Source organism: Rhinatrema bivittatum, chromosome 5 (assembly GCF_901001135.1).
Source record: "Rhinatrema bivittatum chromosome 5, aRhiBiv1.1, whole genome shotgun sequence".
Taxonomy (NCBI): Eukaryota; Metazoa; Chordata; class Amphibia; order Gymnophiona; family Rhinatrematidae; genus Rhinatrema; species Rhinatrema bivittatum.
In genome coordinates this window covers 254,562,643-254,586,996 of record NC_042619.1, presented here as the reverse complement: position 1 = coordinate 254,586,996, position 24,354 = coordinate 254,562,643, and the positions used below count along the sequence as shown (strand labels likewise).

Below are 24,354 nucleotides of genomic sequence, written 5' to 3'. Positions count from 1 at the left end.
CCAATGTCCGACCCCCTTTGAAATTTGCCTCTGGGGTGCCTTATTCAAGATCAGTTCCTGAATGACATCCAAAATGGGATTTGTCTTCGGTCAGACATGGAATCTGCACCAGGAACACCCAGCGTCTTCAAGGTCTGGGAAATCAGGGCCGGCAGTTCATCTCTAGGAAAGAACTGCAACATGGTCAGATACGGTTCCAGTCCTGGAGGAATTTCCCCATCTTCTAGGGAATCGGGATTTGCCTCATCATCAGTGCCATCTGGGTTCCTGTCAGGATTACCCATGCAAACTGAGGTGTGATCCGGCGCTTAAACATAGGATTGGAAGAGGGAGAGGCCACCGGCTGAGGGTCCGACCTGACAGGATTGGGTGAAGCTGAGGACTGCGCCTGAAGAAAGGATTACAAACCCTGAAAAAAACTCTACCCAAGAAAAAAGCAGCCGGATCCAGGCCAAACCCAGAAGGAAATTAAGCGGGGCCTACTGGACTGCCATCTCCGGCGGAGGTACCAGTTAAGGGAGTTCCAAGATCCGGGGTAACTCCAGACAGAGCCTTAACCAGACCATCATCAGGCCGGGAGGATCCAGGCTTAGCGAAAATCAGAGAAAGACAACTCTCCCTGAGCCTCTAAACAGTGCTGACACATGTTAGAGGACACCAGACTAAGATACCCAAATATGACAGGCAACACAGAAAAAAGTGCTTAGGTTTCTTGCTCACTGGAGCCATCAGTGGACAGGCGATGGAGAATGTGCGTCCAAGCTGGCTCGCACTGAAAACTTTTAAAGCGCACAAAGATTAGGCGCCCCAAGTAAGTGCTCAAAAAACCCATGCACAAAGTGTGTGCCAAAGCCCGGGCCCAAAACTGAACACACAATGCATGCGCAGAGCTAATGCACTGCGCACACTGACGTCCTGTAGAGGGCAGTAAAGCACGCTGTGGCCTACCATGCAGCACACAGGAAAAAAGCCTAACTGTGGGACCTAGCCCACCGGGGCTGCTCAACCCGCCAGGCTGCCCAGTTCCCCTAACCCCCATGGGAGTGGGAACGAACGTCGGAACAGTGTATCAAGCATGGACTACTCCTGGGGGAAATCTGCGTAAAAAAAGTAAAAAAATTCTGCGTACAAAAACGTAAAATTCTGCAAACTTTATAATGGTCAAAATAACACAATTAACATGACAGTCTTTAAGTAATTGCAGTTTAAATACAGAAAAAAAGTTATTACTTAAAGATGCAGAATTTTAAATATTTTGAGCAGAATTTCCCTAGAAATTCACTGTAAGTGTCCCTTCCACTCGCTCTCCCTACTCCCCTGGCCACTTTGCCCACTCAGGCCCCAACTCCTCCACCTACCAGCATCTCTCCCCGCCACCTCTAGGCTCAACCCCTTCCACTCTATTGCCAGTCCCAGAGTTGAACCCCGTTCTCAGTACTGCCCCTCACACAGGCTCCCTCTGTCCCTCCCTCTCTCACACACATGCTCCCTCTCTCTCTCTAGTACACATACACACCCCCTCATACAGGCTCCTTCACTCTCTCGCACACACACAAACATCCCCTCATACAGGGCCCTCTCTCTTGCACACACACTCACACAAGCTCCCTTTCTCTCTCACACATACATCCTCACACAGGCTACCTATGTCTCTCTCTCATGCACCCCCTCACACAGGCTCTGTCTCACACATATACAATCCCTTCACACAGGCTAGCACTCTCACATACACACGATCTCCCAATCTCCTCATATAGGCCTTCTCTCTCTGAAACCCACACTCAAGCATCCCCCCGGCTCTTACCTCCCATGCTCTCCCCCCCTCCCCCTCTCACACACACACACACACACACTCTCTCTCTCTCTCTCTCACCGGGGCCTTCCATCTTTGCCACGAACGGAGCACGTCCCGCAGCACACGCTCCGTTCACAGCATTCCGGGGTCTCCTCTGCTATTTTCTGCGCAGAATTGCCAAATTCTGCGCAGAAAATAGCAATTCTACGCAGGGGGGAATTCAGCACAAATTCTGCACTCCACAGTAGCGCAGAATTACCCCAGGACTAATGGACATTGGAGGAAGTCCTGCAAACCTCTCTATACTATCTCTGCCTCTAAAATTCTTCTTTTTAAAAAAACAAAAACAAAAAAACGTATCCGAGCTCAGCCCTTACTGATTGAGTACAGAGACAGTCTCCAGCTCCAGAGAAGACATGTGCAGTCACTGCCATGCTCAGCCTACTTCACCCGCTGCCTTTAAGCTGTACAATCAGCTAAGTCCACACTGGGAAATCCAGCTACCTGACCAAGGCACACATCTGAGGGACCACGGAAATCACCTCAGGAATTCTTATGTGGGGGAGGGACCATCTGGTATCACCGCAGGAGAGCGGAGTTTTCTTTTTCTATTTTAAAATTTTCCTTCCAAAATCTGAAGCAATCCCCATAGGAAGATGCACGTCCACCATCTGCTGGAGATGAAGAATACTGGCAGGCTGGGGTCACTGCAAGAGTATATATACTGTGCTGTCAGCTTGCATCCTTCTTCATCAGCTTGCTCCGTCTTCATCTTCATCTCTGGACCAGTGGGAGCATAACCCACTGGTCCCGAGTCTGTCTACATGCTAGGAAACAAGCTTGTTCATCTAGTAGTCTACTCTCTATGGTAGGGTATGGGTTGCTTATTCGGTAAATGCTCCACTGCAACCCTCTGCTTGGGACTCCCCACATGTCATGGCTCTTTCAGCCCTACTTATCGACAGAAAAAGTAAGTTTGCTTACTATAAAAGGTGTTTTCCGTAGATAGCAGGATGAATTAGCCATACTAAATATCTATTCATCTCCTTTAAGAGTCGACTAGCTAGCTAGAATTAGGTCTCAAATTGACTGAAGGGATTCACAAGGCAATGCTAAATGGGAATTCCCACAAAAGCTCTACTAGCTAAGGGAAAGAGGTCTGTTTGGTTCTGCCAGATGATGTCACCCATATGTAATGGCTAATTACTTCTGCTTCCTACGAAAAACACCGTTTACGGGAAGCAAACTCTACTCCCTACCTTTACCACCTGAGAAGAAAGAGGCCTTATAACAGAGGAGGCATATATCCAATAGTGATATAAAAGGAAGAGACATATCAGAAATGGGTATAAGAGACTAGTATAACAGGAAGAGCTTTATAACAGACGAATTGTGTGCCAGAGAGGTCTAGCAGGGACAGCTCTATACACAAGGATCCTTATAATAGAACACTATACCTGTTAGTCAGCGGACCTACAAATGGATTGACCAGGAGCTGAACAAGGGCCTTTGATGCAAAGAGCAGTCCCACACGGACATTCTCATTGGCAAGAAACTCTTCACCATCCACACAGTGGTTCCTGGGTGGCAGAGTGCTGTACTGGGCCGTTGATAGAGTATTAGCTTCTGTGGGTTCCGGCTCCCCCGTGGAATCTTTGGCAGTGTCCTCCAGGATAGGGACAATGGTGTTATTGTAATAAGAGAAGATAGAGGAGGAGGAGGCATGAGGTGCTGAGATTGTGTGGGGCAAGGGCTCTCCAGAGCTGTTCCCACTCTGATACTCGGTGTCATAGAGGAAAGTGGGGACTATCGGCACTGAGAGACAAACAAAGAAAAGCTTATTAGTCCTGATAGTCTCAGCCTTACCTCTTTATGAGTCAAGAAGCTGGGTATTGAGTTTAGTTTAGTATATTGTTTGACTGCTTTTCTCAAGTAGGACAAAGAAGTCAAAGTGCTAGAGTCGCATCTTTTTAGCATTGAAAAATGAGAATTAGCTGCTTGTCCTACAACATATCTAAGGCATAAACCACAGTAGATTCAATGGTGGCTAAGTGTCAAAAGTTTTTTCTCATTCCTGAAAGCTTCTTTGGGCTTCCAGCTCAGTTGAAACCAGGAACATTTCCCCTACTTTATATCCCCCCCAACCCCAAGATGCATAGTCTGGTCATTGCAGCGATGGTTCATGGGCTGGGGGTCACCCTGGTACCCTGCAATCATGTGCCCTGAATCCTGCCACTAGGTGTCACCCTTGAGCAATGACTCCGACTCCCATCACAGCAACATCTTCAGCTCTAGCCCCAGCCAACCCAGGGAACAGGAGTCCTGACCCAGGGATCGAACTGAGGAACTGCCACTGAGCTTTGGGGTCTAACTAGTTACCACCAACCCATTTTCTAAAGGAATGTCAGCTTTCTTCCATTTGACTGTGGATTCTGCATTTCCACGAATCATTGTGGATCACTTAAGTTTTTCGAGAAGGGGGGGGGGGGGGGGGGAAGGACTATAGTTGCCACAATGACAGTTTAAGCCAGTCTTATGCTTTTGACACATGGGGAGAGAGTACTGAATTTCTTATGGAAGCCAGAACTACAAGTCTATGCCTGCAGTGGAGTTTAAATCAGGACTGGGTTAACCTTTCCCTTATGACATGGAATTTTGGTAACTGAGGGTGACGTGGGGGAAGCAGGAAGAAAGGGGAAGGACACGAGGCATGTTCAGCTAATTAGAAAGCTTCCCTCAGTTCTCACTGGCAGGGGTAGTCACCAAGATTGGTAAACACGTGTACAGTATGATCAGATAAAGCTTGCGATCTCAATTTGTCCAAGGTATTCCCAGATATCCCTGATGAAGCAGGCCCTTCAGGAGTCACTGGTCTGAGACCCCTGAGTTTGTCTTGACTACATTGTAAGCTCCATGGAGCAGGGGCTGTCTCTTATGTGCATCTGCACATCACTGCATATGTCTAGTAGAAATAAGTTGTATTGGTAATAGTATTAGTAGCAGCATGAATAGAGAGATGGGGAGCTGAGAACGAATCTGAGCATGTGGCTCTTTCACTATTAATTTCTCCTGTAATAAGTATTTGTATAGGGGAAGGAAGTATTAAGGTGGTCAACTCTGCTGATTTTTAGGAAACATTTTGAAATGCGGTAAGAAAAAGGTAAATGTCTTAAAATCCTACTGACAGCTATTACATTGGGATAATTGTTGTGCCAGATAAAGCAAACACACTGGTCTGTTTTAAAGCAAAGTGCAAGAGAGTGTCCCTCCTTAGCTGGCCACGCTAGGGAGGGCCTCTGCTTGTGCACAGGGTAGTAAAGGGATGGATAGGGGGCAGGAAGAGTTTAAACACAGGGCCGATGCTTCCATTAAGTAGGCAGTCAACTAGAATGCCAAAAGTTTGGGGGCGTCAAAATCTTGCCAGAGACAATACTACCAAAGAAGGGAGCACTGAGCTGGAGCCACTACTGCCAACTACCCGGGTACCTTTATCTGGATATTCAGTGGCACTTACCTGAATAAATCTACTGCAGAATAGACCCAGATAAAGTTACCTAGCTAACTGACATTATAGGACTGACTTCGCTAACTTCAGCCTAGACAGTGCTGATATTCAGTGCAGTCTGGCTAAAATGCAACTGGGCCCCAGCAATGCCTTCTACTCCACCTCATCCTATGTGGCTAAATGTCGTGTGGACAATAGTTTCCCCGGGCAAAAATTTACCCACTCAGCAGAGGGATTTTTTTTTTTTTTTAAACCCTGCTTTGTTCTGCTCCCAGTGTTAAATCGAGCAAACCTTAGGAATATGCACTTCTCAGTTTTTATGGGACTATCACAAAGCCATCTCCTGGGCTGTGAGCTATTTCTCCTTCTCCAGCACTGTCTAGTCAGTGCAAACCAGAAAACCCAACATACCAACAACAGTAAGCAGCATATTGTCCAGCAATAAAGCTACAAATACCACCACCAGTACTAGCCGCTGGGACTCCCTGCTCTCTCTCAGCCAACGCCAGGGAGTACATTCCAAAGCTTGGGTCATCTCCAGAGAGCAGGAGCTGCCCAGTGTGTCCTTCAGAGGAGGGAAGGTGATGGGTGGCTTTCACTAGCCCAGTGCTAATTTCCAGCTTGATCTGGGTGGTGAAGAAGGATGCTTCACTGCAGTCTTTAGAATAACACTCTGCAAGAACTGGTTCACTGCCCGAGCTGAAAAAGAGAATGAGAAAATGGATGAGAGAAGCCACTGGGAAACTGCTGTTAATCTGAGTGGCTCCTTGGGAGCTTTCAAAGTTAAGAGTGAAAACCAGGAACCTAGTTTCCAATATGCACAGAATCCTAGACCAACCATGGAGCAAGTAGTCCAATAACAGAACCAAAGCGTAAGCCAGAGGAAAAACTCTCCCCTCCCCCCCCCCCAAATCACAAATCTGCTATAGATTACAGTGACACAGACCCTGGGGTAAAACCATACTCAGGACTGCTAGACTGTTAAGACTACTCTGAAAGCTGGTATATTATAAATGATGTATTGTGTTCTCAATCCAGTCCTCATTGCACAACTTAGACAACAGGGATATCCTTTCATTTTGAAAAGACATGAAAATTAGGGGTGTGCAGTGGGAGAGGATGGGGGTTTTATTTCTTGTCATTTATCTATATAAAATGCGCTTTGCCAGATGTTGTCTGTCTGTCAGTAGGAAGTGCAGGGGAGCACATGTTTGTGTAGTGCACCCTTGTACTCACTGCTTACAGCACAAAATGTTCTTTCCAGCTGAAGAGAGTGGCTGCCTCGAGAGAAGCGCATGAAGGATGCACCACGGAGTCGGTTGTGGGTCATGTTGAATTGAAAGAAAAATCTGGAGCATGCATTTGATAGAGCATTTCCACTGCTTCTTCTCAGGCACAGTGATGTCAGAACGTCTTGGGTTCACTATAGCTGTGGACACGCGTGTATACATCACGCATGACAACTCGTCTCCAGCAGGGGTGAACATGTCTGGGATTTGGGCTCTCATCTCACGTGAGAGTCCCAGCAGTTGGCCGTCTACTATAAATAAGTGAGATTGGTGGAGATTCTCATGTCACACCATGTGCTGCTCAACACATCCACTTTCAGTGCAAACAGTAACTGCACTGATCTAACAAAGAAGCAGCCCCAACATTTATCGGGCTGCAATATATGCTATACCCTTACATCGTGGCTCCCCTTCTACCCCACTCCAATGTTCCCTCATGCCATAGACCCTGCCCCAACATTTAGCGGGCTGCAATATATGCTATACCCTTACATCGTGGCTCCCCTTCTACCCCACTCCTATGTTCCCTCACGCCATAGAAACCCCCTCCCCAACATATACTGTTTTTTTCTGTTGATAAGCAGTTTCATTTAGCCATGCAGCATGGGCGATATCATTCACGTTGTCACGAGGTGGAGCTTTACTCTCTTAGCTTGAAGAGCTTTTGCACTGCCGTTGCGCTAGTGTTCCCGCGCTCCGAGCCATCTCCTCAGTTCTGCTTTTTCCATGATTCATCACGGACGCGTAGAAGTTCTCTCTTCAGCCTTCTTTAAAAAAAAAAAAGAAACAAGGAAATAAGAACAAGAAAGATCATCATGCCGAAGAGCCCAGGGTTCAAATATTGCCAATGTGGCAAAATAATGTCGGTGACCGATGGACATAATTATTGCTATTTACGTCTCGGTCCCAACCACAACCAGGCCGCTGGCAAAGATTGTGGAAAAATGTCCCCGTGGGCTAGACGACAGAGCCAAAAAAATGGAGAGGTTGAGGCATTCATCTTCTTCCTATGCGCCCTCTCCTAGTGACAAACGATTGTCACAGTCTTCTCCAGGTAAGAAAAAACCCTGGTCTGAGACTTCACGATGCACCCATTTCGTGGATACGGATGGCCATTCAAGTAAACCGTCATCGGCGTCTGTAGCGTCCATGATTCGTACTCCGAATCCCATCTTTGAACCACCACCAACGACGCAGTCAAAATCAGGCCCGGTGTTGATCATAAACATCCCGACAATGGAGCACAAAAGCCTACTTACGACGCAACCGATACATGCGTCGGTTGATGCTTCAGTGGCTACGACGCATCTAAAAACACTCAACACATAAAAGGCAAAAATCTTCCAATCTCGACACAGCATCGCATAAATCGACACATGAGCAAAAGGAATCACCTCACAAATCTTCTAGCAAAACAAAGCACCTATTACCACCTTCTGGGGAAATCTCCTTAACACATTTAGATGATCCATATCCTGCTTCTCCCCAAAGAGGCTATCAGTCTCAGATATCTATATTTCAATTCTCAGATATAGACCTAGGAGACTCAACAGGAAGCTGGGATTCATCTCCGGACATTTCATGCCCACCTAAAAATCTGCCTATCCATTCCAGGAAAAGGCCAACTTCACAACATGAAGACTCAGGTCAAGATTTAATTAAAACTCCAATCAAAAAACCATGCAAGGAGGGTAATGCAAAAGTTCCATCTCATAGAATATCGGCCAGGAAACCATGTCTCAGATCACAACTCTTCTGAAGAATTGTTTCCATGGTTTACTGTCACAACATTCCACTCATACTTCCCTGTCACCTTCTGGGAAGTATAGAATTCCATCAATACATAGTTCTCCTTCCTCACCACTGAAAGAGCCATTGCCACAAAACTCTGTTTCACCTCCAGCCTCTCCGCATCATGAAACTCCACCAGTGAATTCTCCCTTATCCCCAAACAATTCTTCTGGAGAGTCTGACGGGATTCTAGTAGATCAGCCACAACCATCTTCACCACCAGAAGATCTCACTTATTCCAAATTCCTAGAAAAGTTGGGTTCCACCCTAAAAATAGAAACCCAAAAACAATTGGTAGCAGTAGCTGTATATCGTCTGTGTATAAGTAGTGTATGATTCCAAGTCCTGCTAGTAAGTGACATACCGGGAGGAGATAAATGTTAAAGAGTGTTGCCGACAGGGCCGATCCCTGTGGGACACCAGTTAGCAGTGTGACTTTGTCCGAAAGTGTATTTTTAATTTGTACTTGGAAACATCTGTTTTTAAGGTATGACTCAAACCATTTTATTGTTTTATTAGTGAGACCTATTTCTTTCAGTCTATTGAGTAGTGTTTTGTGATTTACTGTGTCGAATGCTGCGGAGAGATCTAATAGAACTAGAATGTAGTGTGTCCCAGTATCAAATCCTCTTAAGATATTATCTGATAAAGCTAATAGTAGAGTTTCAGTGCTGTAGTATTTGCGAAACCCATGTTGCGCTGGGTAAAATATGTTGTTACATTCAATATGGTTTGACAATTGTTGTTGTACTGTTTTTTCAATTAGTTTGGCTAGTAAGGGTAAGTTAGAGACTGGTCTATAGTAAGAACATAAGAAATTGCCATGCTGGGACAGACCAAGGGTCCATCAAGCCCAGCAGCCTGTTTCCAACAGAGGCCAAAAACCAGGCCACAAGAACCTGGCAATTACCCAAACACTAAGAAGAACCCATGCTACTGATGCAATTAATAGCAGTGGCTATTCCCTAAGTATAATTGATTAATAGCCATTAATGGACTTCTCCTCCAAGAACTTATCCAAACCTTTTTTGAACCCAGCTACACTAACTGCACTAACTACCTTCTCTGGCAACAAATTCCAGAGCTTTATTGTGCGATTAGTCTTAAATGTGTTACTTGCTAACTTCATGGAATGCCCCCTAGTCCTTCTATTATTCGAAAGTGTAAATAACCGAGTCACATCTACTCGTTCAAGACCTCTCATGATCTTAAAGACCTCTATCATATCCCCCCTCAGCCGTCTCTTCTCCAAGCTGAATAGCCCTAACCTCTTCAGCCTTTCCTCATAGGGGAGCTGTTCCATCCCCTTTATCATTATTGAGAACTAGTGGGTCAAGGTTCTTTTTTTTAATTATTGGTTTAATAATGGCTTCTTTCAAGGTATCTGGCATTACTCCTTCATCCAGTGAGAGATTGATGATTTTAGTTAGGGTTGGGGCTATTGTGTTGGTGAGTTTTTTTAGTTCAGTAATGGGAATAGTGTCAATTACGTGGGTGGCAGGGTTCATTTGATTTATCATTTTCTCGACTTCATCTTGTGATACTTCTTCAAATTCTGACCAGTTACTAACATCTTTAGTGGGCATTTTAATCTCTTGTTTGGTAGTGTTAGGGATTTTTTTTCTCAGGTTCTCAATTTTCTCTTTAAAGAATTGAGCTACCTCATTGCATTGGTTCTCTTGTAATGTTTGGCAGTTGTTTGTGTTGTCACTAGTTAGATTCTTTACTATGTTAAATAGGGTTCTGGCGTTATTTGAGAATTTTTCTATTTTTGAGCTGTAGTATTTTTTTTTAGTGTCTAAGATTGTTTTTTTTGTAGTATGCAAGTTGTTTCCTGTACTTTGTTAAATTATCAGCGGTTTTGTTATTTTTCCATTCTTTTTCTTTCTAAGGCATCGTTTTATTTCCTTGATTTGTGTACTATACCATGGATTATTTTGCTTTGATTCTTTGATGAGGGTCATTTGCATAGGATTTAATTCATTCGCCAAGGTAGTGGTTCTATTTAACTAGTCGGTTGTTGCGTCATGGCTATTTGCATAGTTAATGTGAGTTAATTCTTCAGAGATGGACGGAAAGCCTCCTATATGCCTTTCCACCAATTCCATTAATCTCATGCACAATACAGAAATGCATGACTGACAAAGCAGATAAGATTCTCATCGTTCCTGCTTGGCCGAGGCAACCATGGTATGCTTATCTTCTTCATCTGTCAATCTGACCACAGATTCCTTTGGGAAATGACCCTTTTTTACTTTCATAGGATGGGAATCTCATTCACCCCATGCACTCATTTCTTAAATTGATGACATGGAGATTGAGCGGGAAGTATTGAAGGAACTAAGCCTCCCTTCCAGTATCACAGATATATTAATAGCAGCCAGAAAGCCTTCTACTAGGAAAAATTACACTTTCAAATGGAAAAGATACTCGGCTTGGTGCAACCAACAAGGAGCTAACCCCTTTGACTGCCCTCCACAAAGGTTACTTTCATATCTACACTCCTTATCTCTCTCGGGTCTAGCAGTTACATCTATTCGTGTACACCTAAGTGCAATAGCAGCTTACCACTCAACAATAAACAGATCATCCATCTCTTCTCATCCTCTCATTTCTCAGTTCATGAGGGGTTTAAATCACATCCATCCACCTCTTCAGAAACCTCCGATTCCGTGGGATGTAAATTTAGTCCTCGAAGCTCTAATGGAAGCACTGTTCGAACACATGACATCCTCATCCTTAAATTTCTAATCTGGAAAGTCCTCTTCTTGGTAGCCATCACATTGGCAAGGCGAGTAAGTGAACTTTAAGCCCTAGTAATCAACTTTCCATTTCTACAATTCCACCATGATAAGGTCTTAAGAACTCATCCTTCCTTCCTACCAAAAGTAGTCTCATCCTTTCACTTACCGGTAAATCAATCATCTCCTTACCAGTCTTTTTTTTCCAAAACCACACTGATGACCATCAGCCTATGAAAGAGCTTGGGCTTATTACAAGAGCAGAACTCAATCTTTAAGACATACATCTCAGCTATTTGTTTCCTTTAACCCAAATAACACAGGGCAACCAGTTTCCAAAAGAACTATCAAATTGGCTTATAGCTTGTATTCAATTCTGTTACTCTCAGAAATCCAAGACTTTATCAAATCCAATTAAAGCTCATCAGATCAGAGCCGCAGCCATTTCCATAGTGTATATACAGGGTGTATCCATTCAAGACATCTGCAAAGCAGCAACATGGTCTTCATATACACTTTCACTTCACATTACTGCCTGGACCAGCAGTCCACTGTAGACAGTGCACAAGGATCGGCAGTTTTACACCACATCCAAAATTCCTAATGGCTGTCCACATCGCACAGGTTGCTCTCCACCATATCAAAACCTTACATGTAGAGCAACCTATGTGCTTGGGACTCCCACGCTGCATGGCTAAATGAGCCTGCCTATCGACAGAAAAAAGCAAGTTTGCTTACCATAAATGGTGTTTTCCATAGATAGCAGGGAATTTAGCCATGCAAACCCTCCCACCTCCCTGGACATCCATTTCTTACGGCATCTACACTCGCAACTAGCTTGAAAACTAACTGAGGAGACAACTCGAGGAGTGTGGAAACACCAGCGCAAGCGCAGTGCAAAAGCTCTTTGAGCTAAGAGAGTAAAGCTCCGCCTTGTGATGACAAGGATGACATCACCCATGCTGCATGGCTAAATTCCCTGTTATCTATGGAAAACACCGTTTACGGTTAGCAAACTTGCTTTTATTGCTACTTTGCCACTTATACTACCACAACCACTTATCACACAGCCCAGACCCTTCCCCTCCCACACACTTATACATCCCCTACACTTATACATATGTAAACCCTCCGTACCCGCACCAATGTTTTCAGCTTGGACCGTACACCGCTTCCCCCAACAGCCATGCACACATAAGCATATTCTTTCCCCACTCAACATGCGCACACACACTCATGCCTCTCCCTAACCAACATCCATGCACACATAGACACCCATGCCTGACCCCTCTTCCATTCAGTAGCTACACATACAATGTCAACTGCCATGCCACATGCATCCCCAATCCACAGATACCACCACCCAGCAAGCCACCCCATGTGGTAGTCCCAGAGCACACCTTCTGTGAGATGACTTATAGCAGACATAGACGAGAGGAGAATAGAGTAAACATTGACTATGGTGTTGATCATTGGTTCTTCACAATCTCACTAAGCAAATATGGATTACTTAAATACACAATATCAGTTTCATTTAAATTTGTTTTATTTTAGATATTTAGTGCTTGCTGTTCTGCAAGTGTGCAATAAAACATTTTAGTGCACTGGTAGCATGCACTAAAAGCTGGTAGCTGCGTCCTACCCTCCTCCCCATGATTAAGCTTGTGACTTAAAGTTGGACAAAAATACCCCCCTCCAGGTCTTCTCTCTCACCTCCTCAAACCTTCCCCTTAACTTGCAGGGGGAGGGGGCAGGCTTTAATGAATAGAAAGAAAAACAAAAATTTAATTTGTTTGAAACAGGAAATGTTTCATGTTATTCACAAAACAAAATGACAGAAAAAAAAAACAAATGTATGTTTTGTTTTGGTTATTTTTTTCACGTCAGCATGTGTGCTAAAATTAAAAAACAAAAAAACCCAAAAACCCCACCTAAATCAAAACAAGTAATGAAAGTTTTTCCCTGCTCAAACCTTCAAGTCATCACAAAAACTATTCTAATTTGCATGTTTGTTGGGCCTCTCAGCAGGAACACCAAGGACTAATGGTTCCTCTAAGGTGCACACAGACACGGTATCATTAGCTGACCAAGATATCAAACGGGCCGATACAGTAAAGTCCGCGGGAGAGCAGGTGAATGCCCGCTCTCCCGGCGCGCGCACAGGCCACTCTCCTGTGCGCGCGATTCTGTATTTAAATGAGGCCCGGTGGTAAAAACAGGCAAAAGGAGGTGCTAGGGACACTACCGCGTCCCTAGCGCCTCCTTTTGGAACGAAGCAGCGGCTGTCAGTGGGTTTGACAGCCGACGCTCAATTTTGCCGGCGTCTGTTCGAGCCCGCTGACAGCCACGGGCTCGGAAACCGGATGCCGGCAAAATTGAGCGTCCGGTTTTCGACCCAACAGCCGCGAGCTGACTTCAATTTTTTTCTTCTTTTTTACTTTTTTTACCCTTCGGGACCTCCGACTTAATATCACCATGATATTAAGTCGGAGGGTACACAGAAAAGCAGTTTTTACTGCTTTTCTGTGCACTTTCCCGGTGCCCGAATAAATTAGCGCCTACCTTGGGGTAGGTGCTAATTTCTGAAAGCAAAATGTGCGGCTTGGCTTCTGAATTGCGCGGGAATACCTAATAGGGCCATCAACATGCATTTGCATGTTGCAGGCGCTATTAGGTTCGGCGGGTTGGATGCGCGTTTTCGGCCCCTTACTGAATAAGGGGTAACGCTAGCGCGTCGAAAACACGCGTCCAATGGCGGGTTAACAGTGCACTCCGTTGGAGCGCACTGTACTGTATCCGCCCATAAGAGATTAAAGCTTTTACTGTCAGACTGCGATCCAGCTGGCAGACTACAGCTAAATGGTCCTGTGCATTAACAGATTGAAGCCAATACCTGCACCCAGTTTCCCACCCCAAAATCTTCTCAAAATTGCCCAAATGGACACATGAAAGTAATGAAAAAACCAGAAAGATTTCCTAAATCCATCAGTTAAAATAGGGTTATTTAACATTTTTATATACCGGGATTCATGTAAAAATTTACATATCATCTCGGTTTACATTATAACTGAAAACAAGCATGTAAGAATGCGATTACATTGAACAGGGCATGAAACTTGGATCTGAATAAATGGGGAAAACGCATAAATTATATTAAAGACATGAAAGAAGACATGTTTATGAGTCAGGTTTAGTCTGGCTGAGGATCTAGGAACATACTGGATTTATTTAATGAACGGGTACTCTGAGAAAACTTTGGAGTGATCAGCTGTAGAGATGGGTTGCTAAATTATAAGGGTAGTATGATTGGATGGTCTGAAAATCGGCCTGTTTAGAATGGAGACGCCAATGGTAAGTCCTTAGACTTACCATTGGCGTAAGTAATTTGTGAGAAGATTATTTTAAGCAGCCTAGCTAAATCTCTGGAAGACTTTGTAACACAAATATATTATATTATATTATATGTAGCATTGCTGAGGGAGACATGCTGCCATAAAGACGGTGAGGCATTTATTTATTTATTTATTGTTTTTTTATACCGATCTTCCTACATTAGATGCAAATCAAACCGGTTTACAAAGAACAATAACTTGCCTGACGGCATTACGTGGAACAATGAACATTTAAGCAACTTTAAGTAACATAGTCAAAGAGAAGAAAAACCAAGTATACAATTTGAATTACATAGTAATCAAGGTAAATAAGAAATGGATTACATAGTAATGAAGGTCATAAGTAATAAAAGTCTAACAAATGAATAATCCAATATTTGTTGTGCTTGTACTAGGCTTAGTTAGGGAGAAGGAACTAAGAAGATATGTAGAAAAAGGAGTGGAGAAAAGCGGAAGAAAAAAAAAATAAAATGGAATGAAATAAAAAATAAAAATAAAATAAAAAATAAATAAATAAAAGTAATAAAATAGAAGGAAAAATCAAAAGAGTGACTGAGGGTCTCTTCATAGGGAACCTAGGTAAATGAGAGAGACTAATAACAGATCAAACCATATAAGTGAGAGAAATAAACAGAGAAGTATAGCGAGAGATGGAGAGAAAGCTTTAAGCTAACAAGAGGGTTCTGGAAAAGCAAGCTTGAATAACCAAGTTTTAAGTTTTTTCTTAAAGGAGATTGGGCAAGTTTCTTGTCGGAGGTCAGGAGGGAGAGTGTTCCAGTTAGATGGACCTGCAGTAGAAAAGGCCCTTTTTCTTAGCGATGTTTTAGCTTGAGGGACGAAGAGGGTACCTAGGTATGCTCTTCTCAAAGGTCTGGTGGAATATTTAGGGCGAACCTGGAAAGTGAGATCGAGTGGGGCGAGATTGTGTAGGTTTTTGTGCATGATGGTTAGCACTTTGTAGATGATTCTATATTTGATGGGGAGCCAGTGGAGGTTATAAAGGATAGGAGTGATGTGATCCCTCTTTTTTGTATTTGTCAAAATCCTGGCCGCTGAGTTCTGTATATTTATATATATATATATATATATATGTATATTTATATATATATATATATATATATCATATATATATATATATATATATATATATATTTATACAAACCATTTGTTGGTAGAGGACAGCCGGGATATTTTCTGAATAAAACACACATGTTAAAAGGTTAACCCCGAGTTGTTCACAATAGCGTAATGCTGAAGAGTTAGCTGTGCATTTGAAGCATGATTCCATTTTAAAGATTGAGTATTTCAACATATAATAAGGTATCATTCTAGGGGGCACAAATACTCCAGAGAAATATACATTTGATACGTGTGGAGGTTGGCTTTTAATTTCACAGAAAGGCGCATACTCGTATTTGGGAGTTTTGTATTCATACATAATAATGGGAGCGATTGAGCCACAGTGAATCGAGCGCGCTTTTTCTGATCCACTCCTTTTTGTTCAGAAACGTGAGGTGGAAGTGATAATTTCTTGTTGATGTTGGGTCTCTTCAAGTAACATTCCCCTGAAGAAGCCAGGTTGGCGAAACAAGGCCCTTGTTGGGATAGAAGATAAAATCATGTAAATGGAACACACCACTAATGAAGGAGTTAGAACTGTGATTTCAGAGATCTAAAAGTTAGAATTATACTTTTTACAGTGGTGTTTTCCATCATAAAAGACCAACTACAACATTAATATGTTTTGGTGATGTAAAGAGCATTAAGGGAAAGATTGAGATAAGCAGTATAGAGTTGAGGGTTATCAGTATCTGGGCTTAAATCAATATCTAGTGACAATTGTTATTATGTGGAGATAAAGCAATTAATGATGTATCAGGGATTGATATTGATTTTATGTAAACATTGAAAAATTTACATTTTCATTGAATTTTCAATAAAATAGTATCATTTTAGGAAAAACAATATTTTCTGTATGATTAATTGATAAGTGAGAGTGCTTTTTCCTTTTCCCCTAAGTTTCATTTGGGGGGGGGGTTTGCATATAATAGTACAAAGCACAGGTGAAATATATTGCCTATTTTTGATTTATATATATATATAATTTTTTTTTATTTTTTTTTAAGTACAAAGATTGTAATGACACTATCACGGTCTTTGTTTCCCCCTTCATTCCTGAGACTCCCTGGCACCAATGAGCTGATAAAGAGTTAAAATAACCTCAAAAGACATCTGGTGTCTCTTAACAACTGGGATCAGAGACTAGTACTGGTTGTAAATCTTTTGTTGAAGTGCAAATTGAAACTCCTAACTTGCAGATAAAGAACTAAAGTCAGAGAGAATATATAAAGCTATGTGCAACAGTGAGTTGCTGAATGAGCCACGAACAAGAGAGCGAATAGCTTCTTTAAGTGGAGATCCCGGTGTCGTACAGTCCTTCGCTTTCAAGAATACAGAATTCCACAGCGGGGAGGACCTATGAGGAGAGCATTCTTTGTATAATACTTTTTCTTTATTCTTATGATTGCAGTCTTATTTACTTGATTAATCTATGTAATGCCTACTGTGTTGTGTGCGTGTATTGAAATTCATTATGACATTGTTTCTCTTTACTGATTTCGCACCATATATTTACAACATTTAGTAAACTAAGTTTTGCTTTACCAGCTTGTGTGTGGAGTGTTATGACATAATATACCCCATATGGCCATTGTATACATAATTTCCTGACTAAGAACTATAGCCAGGCCCCCCTCCGCACACAGCCTACTGAACAAGCTGTAATAGATATTCAGTAAATGCAATTCTCCACAGAGTAGCAAAGGTAGGATACCACTGACTCAAATATTTACAGAGGGATCTAAGAACATGCCATACTGGGTCAGACCAAGGGTCCATCAAGCCCAGCATCCTGTTTCCAACAGTGGCCAATCCAGGCCATAAGAACCTGGCAAGTTCCCAAAAACTAAGTCTATCCCATGCTACTGTTGCTAGTAATAGCAGTGACTATTTTCTAAGTCAACTTAATTAATAGCAGGTAATGGACTTCTCCTCCAAGAACTTATCCAATCCTTTTTTAAACCCAGCTACACTAACCACATCTGAGTCAGCAGTAACAGAAAATTACTCTGTAAAGTCCTCAAATAAATACTAAAATTCCTAATGAACAGCAAAAGTCTGCACAGAAGTCACATTGGTTTCCTTCCAAAACATAGAACCACTGACCACATCTTTATCTCAGAGACACTGATTGACAAACATGTAATGCATGGACAGACTAGACAGGTTGTATAGTCTTTCTGCTGTCAAGTTTCTCTGTTTCTAAAATAACCCACTCAGGAAGAATATTTGCATGTTTTGACTTTATAAGCCTGGACTCAAACTTAAACTATTATGAGCTGGGGGAGGAGGGTTGGGGGTGAAACTATGATATAATTAAAGCCATGCATTTATCCATCAGCTGTAAGGTAAAAATAAACAACATTTATACAGGTGAGGAGTGAGACAGGGATGGTGCCTTAGCCCCACTTTCTTCACCATCTACATCAATGATCTCTCCACAGTACTGGAGAGATCTTTAGCTGCAGGATTAAAACTAAAGGACTTAGAAATCAATTATCTCCTGAGGGCAGATGATCTGGATGTTTTATCCCCTACTCCAAAAGGTCTACAAGAGACCTAGACCTGCAAATCATGGGCCCTACAAGTAAACCTGGAAAAAAATTATGATTTTAAATTAAATTCAACACAAAGGCAGAATATATTCAAACATACCTTAGACCAGTGGTTCTGAACCTTTCTAATGCCGTGACCCCGCAATACAGTTCCTCATGTTGCGGTGACCCCTCGCCCCGCCCTCGCCCCGTGAGGGTGGGGTGAGGGCGGGGCTTTGGTCATATGGGGGCGGGGTTATGGATGGGGTTGGATTTTAGTGCACACTTATCATTTAATTATGACATTTATAATGTGAATGTAACTCAACTCACCATAGGTTCTCACATGCATGGCACACTGACCCATGATCGTCATGGGGCTAGATGTAAAAGTACAGTTTGTATCCACAGGAACCCCCCTGACCCACAATAATGGATGTAAAGCAGAATTATGACATTCCCCATACAACTCACCCTACAAAAAAGATATTCTGGTTCTGGTGACATCTCAGTAACAGCAACTCAAACTCCTTCTACTTCCAGGCTCAATAGCCCTACTTATGAAAAGACAGCAGTTTACCACCAATGCATGTCCTCTGAGAAAACACAACAAATAAGACCGATACAAACGCTTACATGCTAGCAAAATATCTCATCTCGGTAACAGACACAGAACCGACCTAACATACTCCCAGGATCTGTAGTAATGCACATAAACTAATCCGCACACAGTTACACCTGTATTATGGAATACACTCAAACAGGAGCAACCCTATCTATGAAAAGGCAACACTACAAATATTAAATCAGGTCCTAAAAACCAATACACCTCTTATTAGGAAAACAGAACTAGCAAGCAGCTATAGATCCCCACACAGAAATAATTGTAAAACTATACTAATAAGCAGAATAAATGTTTCAAAACAGCTATGAACATCCAACAATTAAAAACTCATAAAAACTATTAAACATTCTCCAAACACCAATAAAATATTTCAAAAAAGCAGACATCACACAATTAAAATGGCAGTCAAGAAAAATAAACTTAAAAAGCCACCTTTACTTACCCCCTCCAGCAGCTCTCCTACTCCCCTTCCCTGCAGTCCGTGGCACTCACCAGAAGCAGCAGTAGAAGCTAAGCTCTATACTTATGGTCCTCTTCCTTAGTGCCCATGTCTCTCACACACACACACCATACCAGTCATGCCCCCATGACCAGTTTCTGTCTCTCACACACCAATCATCTCCCAAACAGTCTTTGGCACACACACACCAGTCACCTTCCTGAACAGTTTCTCTCATGCCATACACACACACACACACAGGCTTCCCACTCCCGTGTTCTACTTACATATATGGGCTTCTCACTCTCATAATCACTTTCTCTGTCTCTCTCTCTCTCACACACACACACACACACTCACTCACCAGTCTCTCACTCCCATGCTTGTTCTCTCCACATGCACAGGCTTCTCATTCCCATAATCACTTTCTCTCTGTTACACACACACCAGTCTCTCTCATTTCCATGCTCACTCTCCACGTGCACAGGCTTCTCATTCCCTGAATCACATTCTCTCATATTCACACACACACACCAGTCTTTTTCTCTCACACGCACCATCACCTTACCAAGCAGTCTCTCTCTCTCATGCATGCACACTCACCCAGGTTTCTCACTCCCATGCTTTCTTTCACCCCCACAACACCAGGCTTCTTACGCCCATGCTTTCTCACATACCCAGACTTCTCACTTCCATGCTTTTTCTCTCTCTCACACACACACATCAGTCACCTCCCTGACTAATGTCTCACACTCTCACATACACATCAGTCATCTCCCTGAGCAATCACTTTCATTGTCTCTCACATACACACACACATCAGCTCTCTGACCAGTCAATCACACACAGGCTGGCTGTGTGCTTCTCTCTCTTTCTCTCACTCACTTCCTCTTCTCCCCCGAGCACAAATGGGAGCTGCAGCAGCCTCCGCTGGCCAAGAAAGAAGAATCCCATCGGCCGCGGGAGGCTCATGCTGCTGTCTCCTTTCTCCATTACCGGCTACTTCTATTGCTCGAGGACCAATGCTGCAGCCGCTGCTGCTACTTTTTCGCGCGGCGCGGCTCTCTCTCCTTCCCGCGCACCGCGATTCACTTCCTGTTCCGGGTCAAGGGAGGGGGGGGGGGCAGGTGCAGGAAGAAGAAAAGGCCCAGCCACGGGTGCAGAGCTTCTTATAGCGCCGCTGCCGTTCCCGCTGGGCTTGAACGTGCTGACAGCCCGGCGGCAACGGCAGCGGGAGAGACCGGGAGCGCGCGACACACCTGCCAGTGCTTGGCAGCGCCGCGGACCGGCAAAAAACTCCCACGGCCCGGTCCGCGGACCGGTGGTTGGGGACCCCTGCTTTAGGCGACCCCTGTGTTTTGGGCGTTCGACCCCCGCCGGGGTCGCGACCCACAGGTTGAGAACCGCTGCCCTAGACTATACATGCATTGTGTTGGCAATGTGGACCCTTAGACCTAGGGGGGATTGATGGATCCTGCAAGGAGGAGCCCTGCAGGTCCGCACTGTTGGCAGGTGCAGCAAGTTGGAACGGAGGCCCAGCTGGTGTTTTACCAATACCAGCCCACATTCCCCTTAGGTTGAGCCCTCAGGTGCAGAGGCTGGCTGGACTTAGGCATGGGCTTCCAGGTGGTGAATCCTACACGGTGCAAGGTGACAGGCCAGGAGCATAGAAGCGCAGTGTCAGGAGCAGGCTGAGGACAGGAGAGGCAGTGATCTGACAGTCATGAACCAGGCAGAAAGTCAGGGCAGGCAGCGATTAGACAGTAGGTCATCCAGAGGATCAAGTCAAGGAAACAATGGAACCAGGTAGCTAGAACAGCAAAAACAGGAAGCAGAAGCAGAGTGTCAGTCCGGGGAACAGTGGAGCAGGAAGCCAGCAACCACAAGTGAGGAACCTGGTTGCCAAGGGCCAGAGGAAAGAGGGAGCTGGCCTTAAATAGTCCAGCTCTAATGATGTAATTGGGGAGGTGCTGCTGACTGTTCCCACCATTGGCACTTTATGTGTGGGGGAAATGGTCATGCATGTGCCTAGGAGGTGGAGTGTAGATGCTGGAAGGAAAGGAGCCCCACGCGGCAACCCCAACGGTCTCCTACCGCAACAGGGAACTAAAGACCAAAACAGTGCAGTGCGGGGACAGCCATGGCGAGCCCGCCATGGGAAGGAGGAGCATGGTAGCATGAGACCACACAGCCCAGGCCCGATGGGTAGGAGCAAGGATGGCCAGCAGACTGCCACACATAACCGTATCCCCCCTCCTCTAAACACCCTCTCTGAAAGTTTAGGTTTCCTGGGATGTGCAGCAGACTCTTGTCTAGAATGTTGGAAGCAGGTTCCCAGGTGTTTTCTTCTGGGCTATAACCTTCCCAAGATATGAGATACTCCTGTCTTTTGCCTCACGGTCAGACGTCAAGAATGTCCTTCTCCTGATAGGTAGTATTGGTCTCGGAGGAAATCTCTTGGGGTTTTGGTGGTCTCTGGGAGGGCCAAGAAAGGATCAATGGCTTAAGGAGGGAGACATGGAAGATGTTATGGACCCCCAAGGAATTAGGTAAACATAGCTGATAGGTCCCATGACCTATCTGCCTCATGATGGGAAAGGGCCGATGTATCTGGGAGCTAGGTGCATAGATGGTAGTCCAAGCCAGATATGGCGAGTACCAAGCCAGACTTTGTCTCCTGGTTTAAATTGTGGTGCAGGTCTCAGATGGGCGGCTGTGGATTTTTTGGACTGGTTGGCTGCCCTCTGCAACATTTCCGAGGTGCGAACCCATAGTTTCTGGAGATCCATTGCTGTCAATTGAGCCGCCGGCGAAGGAACAGCGAAAGGAACAGGTAATGGAGGTAGTGGTTGGCTACCATACACTATTTGGAATGGTGCCGATCCTGTAGAGGTGAAGATTTGGGAGTTATGAGAGAACTCCACCCAAGGCAAGAGGTAGGCCCAATTATCCTGTTGGTAGTTGGCGTAGGCCCTGAGGGAGGTCTTTAAGGATCGGTTGGTCTATTCAGCTTGGCCATTGGCCTGTGAGTGGTATGCAGTTGTAAAGTCCAGGGTTATGTTGAACGTCTTACATAGGGATCATCAAAACCAGGCAGTGAATTGGGAGCTTCTGTCAAAGATCATGTGCTGGGTAACCCATGAAGGCAGAAGACATGCTGAGAGAAGAGTCGGGTGAGCTCGGGCGCCATAGGAAGGCCTGGAAGTGGGACAAAATGGGCCATTTTTGAGAAACTGTCAATCACGACCCAAATAACAGAGCAGCCATTCAAGAAGGTAAGGTCCATCACAAAGTCAGTGGACAAGGGGGTCCAGGGTTCCCTGGGTGCTGGCAATGGCTGTAACAGCCTCCAGGGTCATCCCGCCAATAGTTTCTATTGTGTGCAGGTGGGACAAGAGTCCACATAGGCTTGGATGTCGTGTTGCATCTGGGGCCAACAATAGTAGCATAGGAGGTGAGAGAGAGTGCGAGCCCGATCAGGGTGACCTGCTACACGGGAGTCGTGGGACCATCTCAACATCTTTTCGCTGAGTCTACGGTTTTCCCTGGAGGAACAGCCAAGATGGCAGACAGAGGATTCGAGCTGGATCTATGATATGCTGCAGTTGTTTGGGACGATCCTCTGGCAGGAAGAAGCGAGAGAGCGCATTAGCCCGAGCATTCTTGTTTGCTGGACGATACCTCAACTCAAAATCAAAACAAGTGAAGAAAAGAGATCAGCGGGCCTGTCAGGCATTCAAACGCTGGGTGGTTGAAGGTGGGGTAGATCATAATCCGATGCTGAGCTCCCTCCAGCCAGTGGTGCCATTCCTCTAGGGCCAACTTAATGGCGAGAAGTTTCCTGTCACCTATTCTGTAATTACATTCAGCAGAAGAGAATTTCCATGAGTAGAAAGAGCACGGGTGCAGGGTGTCCTTAGGAGAATACTGACTTAGGATGGCCCCTACCCTACCGAGGATGCATCCACCTCTAAGATGAAGGGGCGATTAGGGTCCGGATGGTGCAGACAGGATTCCTGCAGAAATGCGTTCTTCAGGTCTTGGAAGATTGTCACAGCCTCGTGTGGCCAGGTCTTAACATTAGCCCCCTTCTATCTGAGGGGTGCAGCAATTGAGCAGTAATTAGGAATGAAATATCGGTAATAATTGGTGAAGCCCAAGAACCTCCGTAGAGCCTGCATGCCAGTTGGCTGGGGTCAGTCACAGATGCTTTTGAGTTTGTTCGGAACCATGGAGAAGCCTCAACTGGAAACAATGTACCCCAGGAAGGGGAGACTTTCTTCCTCAAACAGACATTTGTCCATCTTGGCATATAATTGATGTTCCCGGAGGTGGTGAAGAACTTGGCGTACGTCATGGTGATGAGATGGGAGGTCTTTGGAAAATATAAAGATATCATCCAGGTACACCATGACACTGGTATAAAGAAGATCTCATTCATCATCTTTTGGAAGACATTTGGGGCATTACACAAACTGAAAGGCATGACGAGGTATTCATAGTGCCCATCTCTTGTGTAAAAGGCGCTCTTCCATTTGTCGTGGGGCCAAATGTAAACCAGGTTATAGGCCCCCTGCAGATCCAATTTGATAAAAACCTTAGCCCCTTGCAGGCGGTCAAACAATTCCGAGATCAGGGGCAGCGGATAGCGATCCTTCTTGGTGATAGCGTTGAGACCTCTGTAGTCGATACAGGGTCAGAGTGTCCTATCTTTCTTGGTAACAAAGAAGAATTCTGCCCCAGCTGAAGAGGTGGATCATCTGATGAACCCCTTCTCTAGGTTCTCTCGGATGTATTCCATCATAGCCTTTGTTTCAGGGAGAGATAGCGGGTATACTCTACCACGCAGAGGAGTGGTACCTGGCATCAGCTCAATGGCACAGTCAAATTCCTGATGCGGTGGTAAAATCTCCACTGTTCTTAGAGAAGACATCCGACAAGTCAACATATGGGGCAGGAACCCCAGGAACAGACGTTACCAATGGGAGGTGTGGAGAAGACCTCACCCTCTTTAGACAGAACTGGTGTCAACTGGGGTCCCACTCAGTGAACTGCAGAGAAGTCCAATCAAACTGTGGTGAGTGGAGTTGTAGCCATGGTAGTCCTAAGATCATGGGGTGAATT

The 24,354-nt window shown here is 44.6% G+C and overlaps 1 protein-coding gene across 2 annotated transcripts in view; it reads right to left on the bottom strand.

Moving 5' to 3' along the window:
- The window catches only part of SLC18A1 (solute carrier family 18 member A1), a 128,554-nt gene that overhangs the window by 79,983 nt on the left and 24,217 nt on the right, over positions 1-24,354 (bottom strand). For both annotated transcript variants that reach the window (XM_029603874.1, XM_029603875.1), the window contains exons 2-3: positions 5,712-5,999; positions 3,253-3,610 (exon numbers count right to left, since the gene is read on the bottom strand). In XM_029603874.1, coding sequence (XP_029459734.1) covers positions 3,253-3,610; positions 5,712-5,835 — 482 coding nt within the window. In that variant the 5' untranslated portion in view covers positions 5,836-5,999. The remainder of the gene's footprint in view (positions 1-3,252; positions 3,611-5,711; positions 6,000-24,354) is intronic.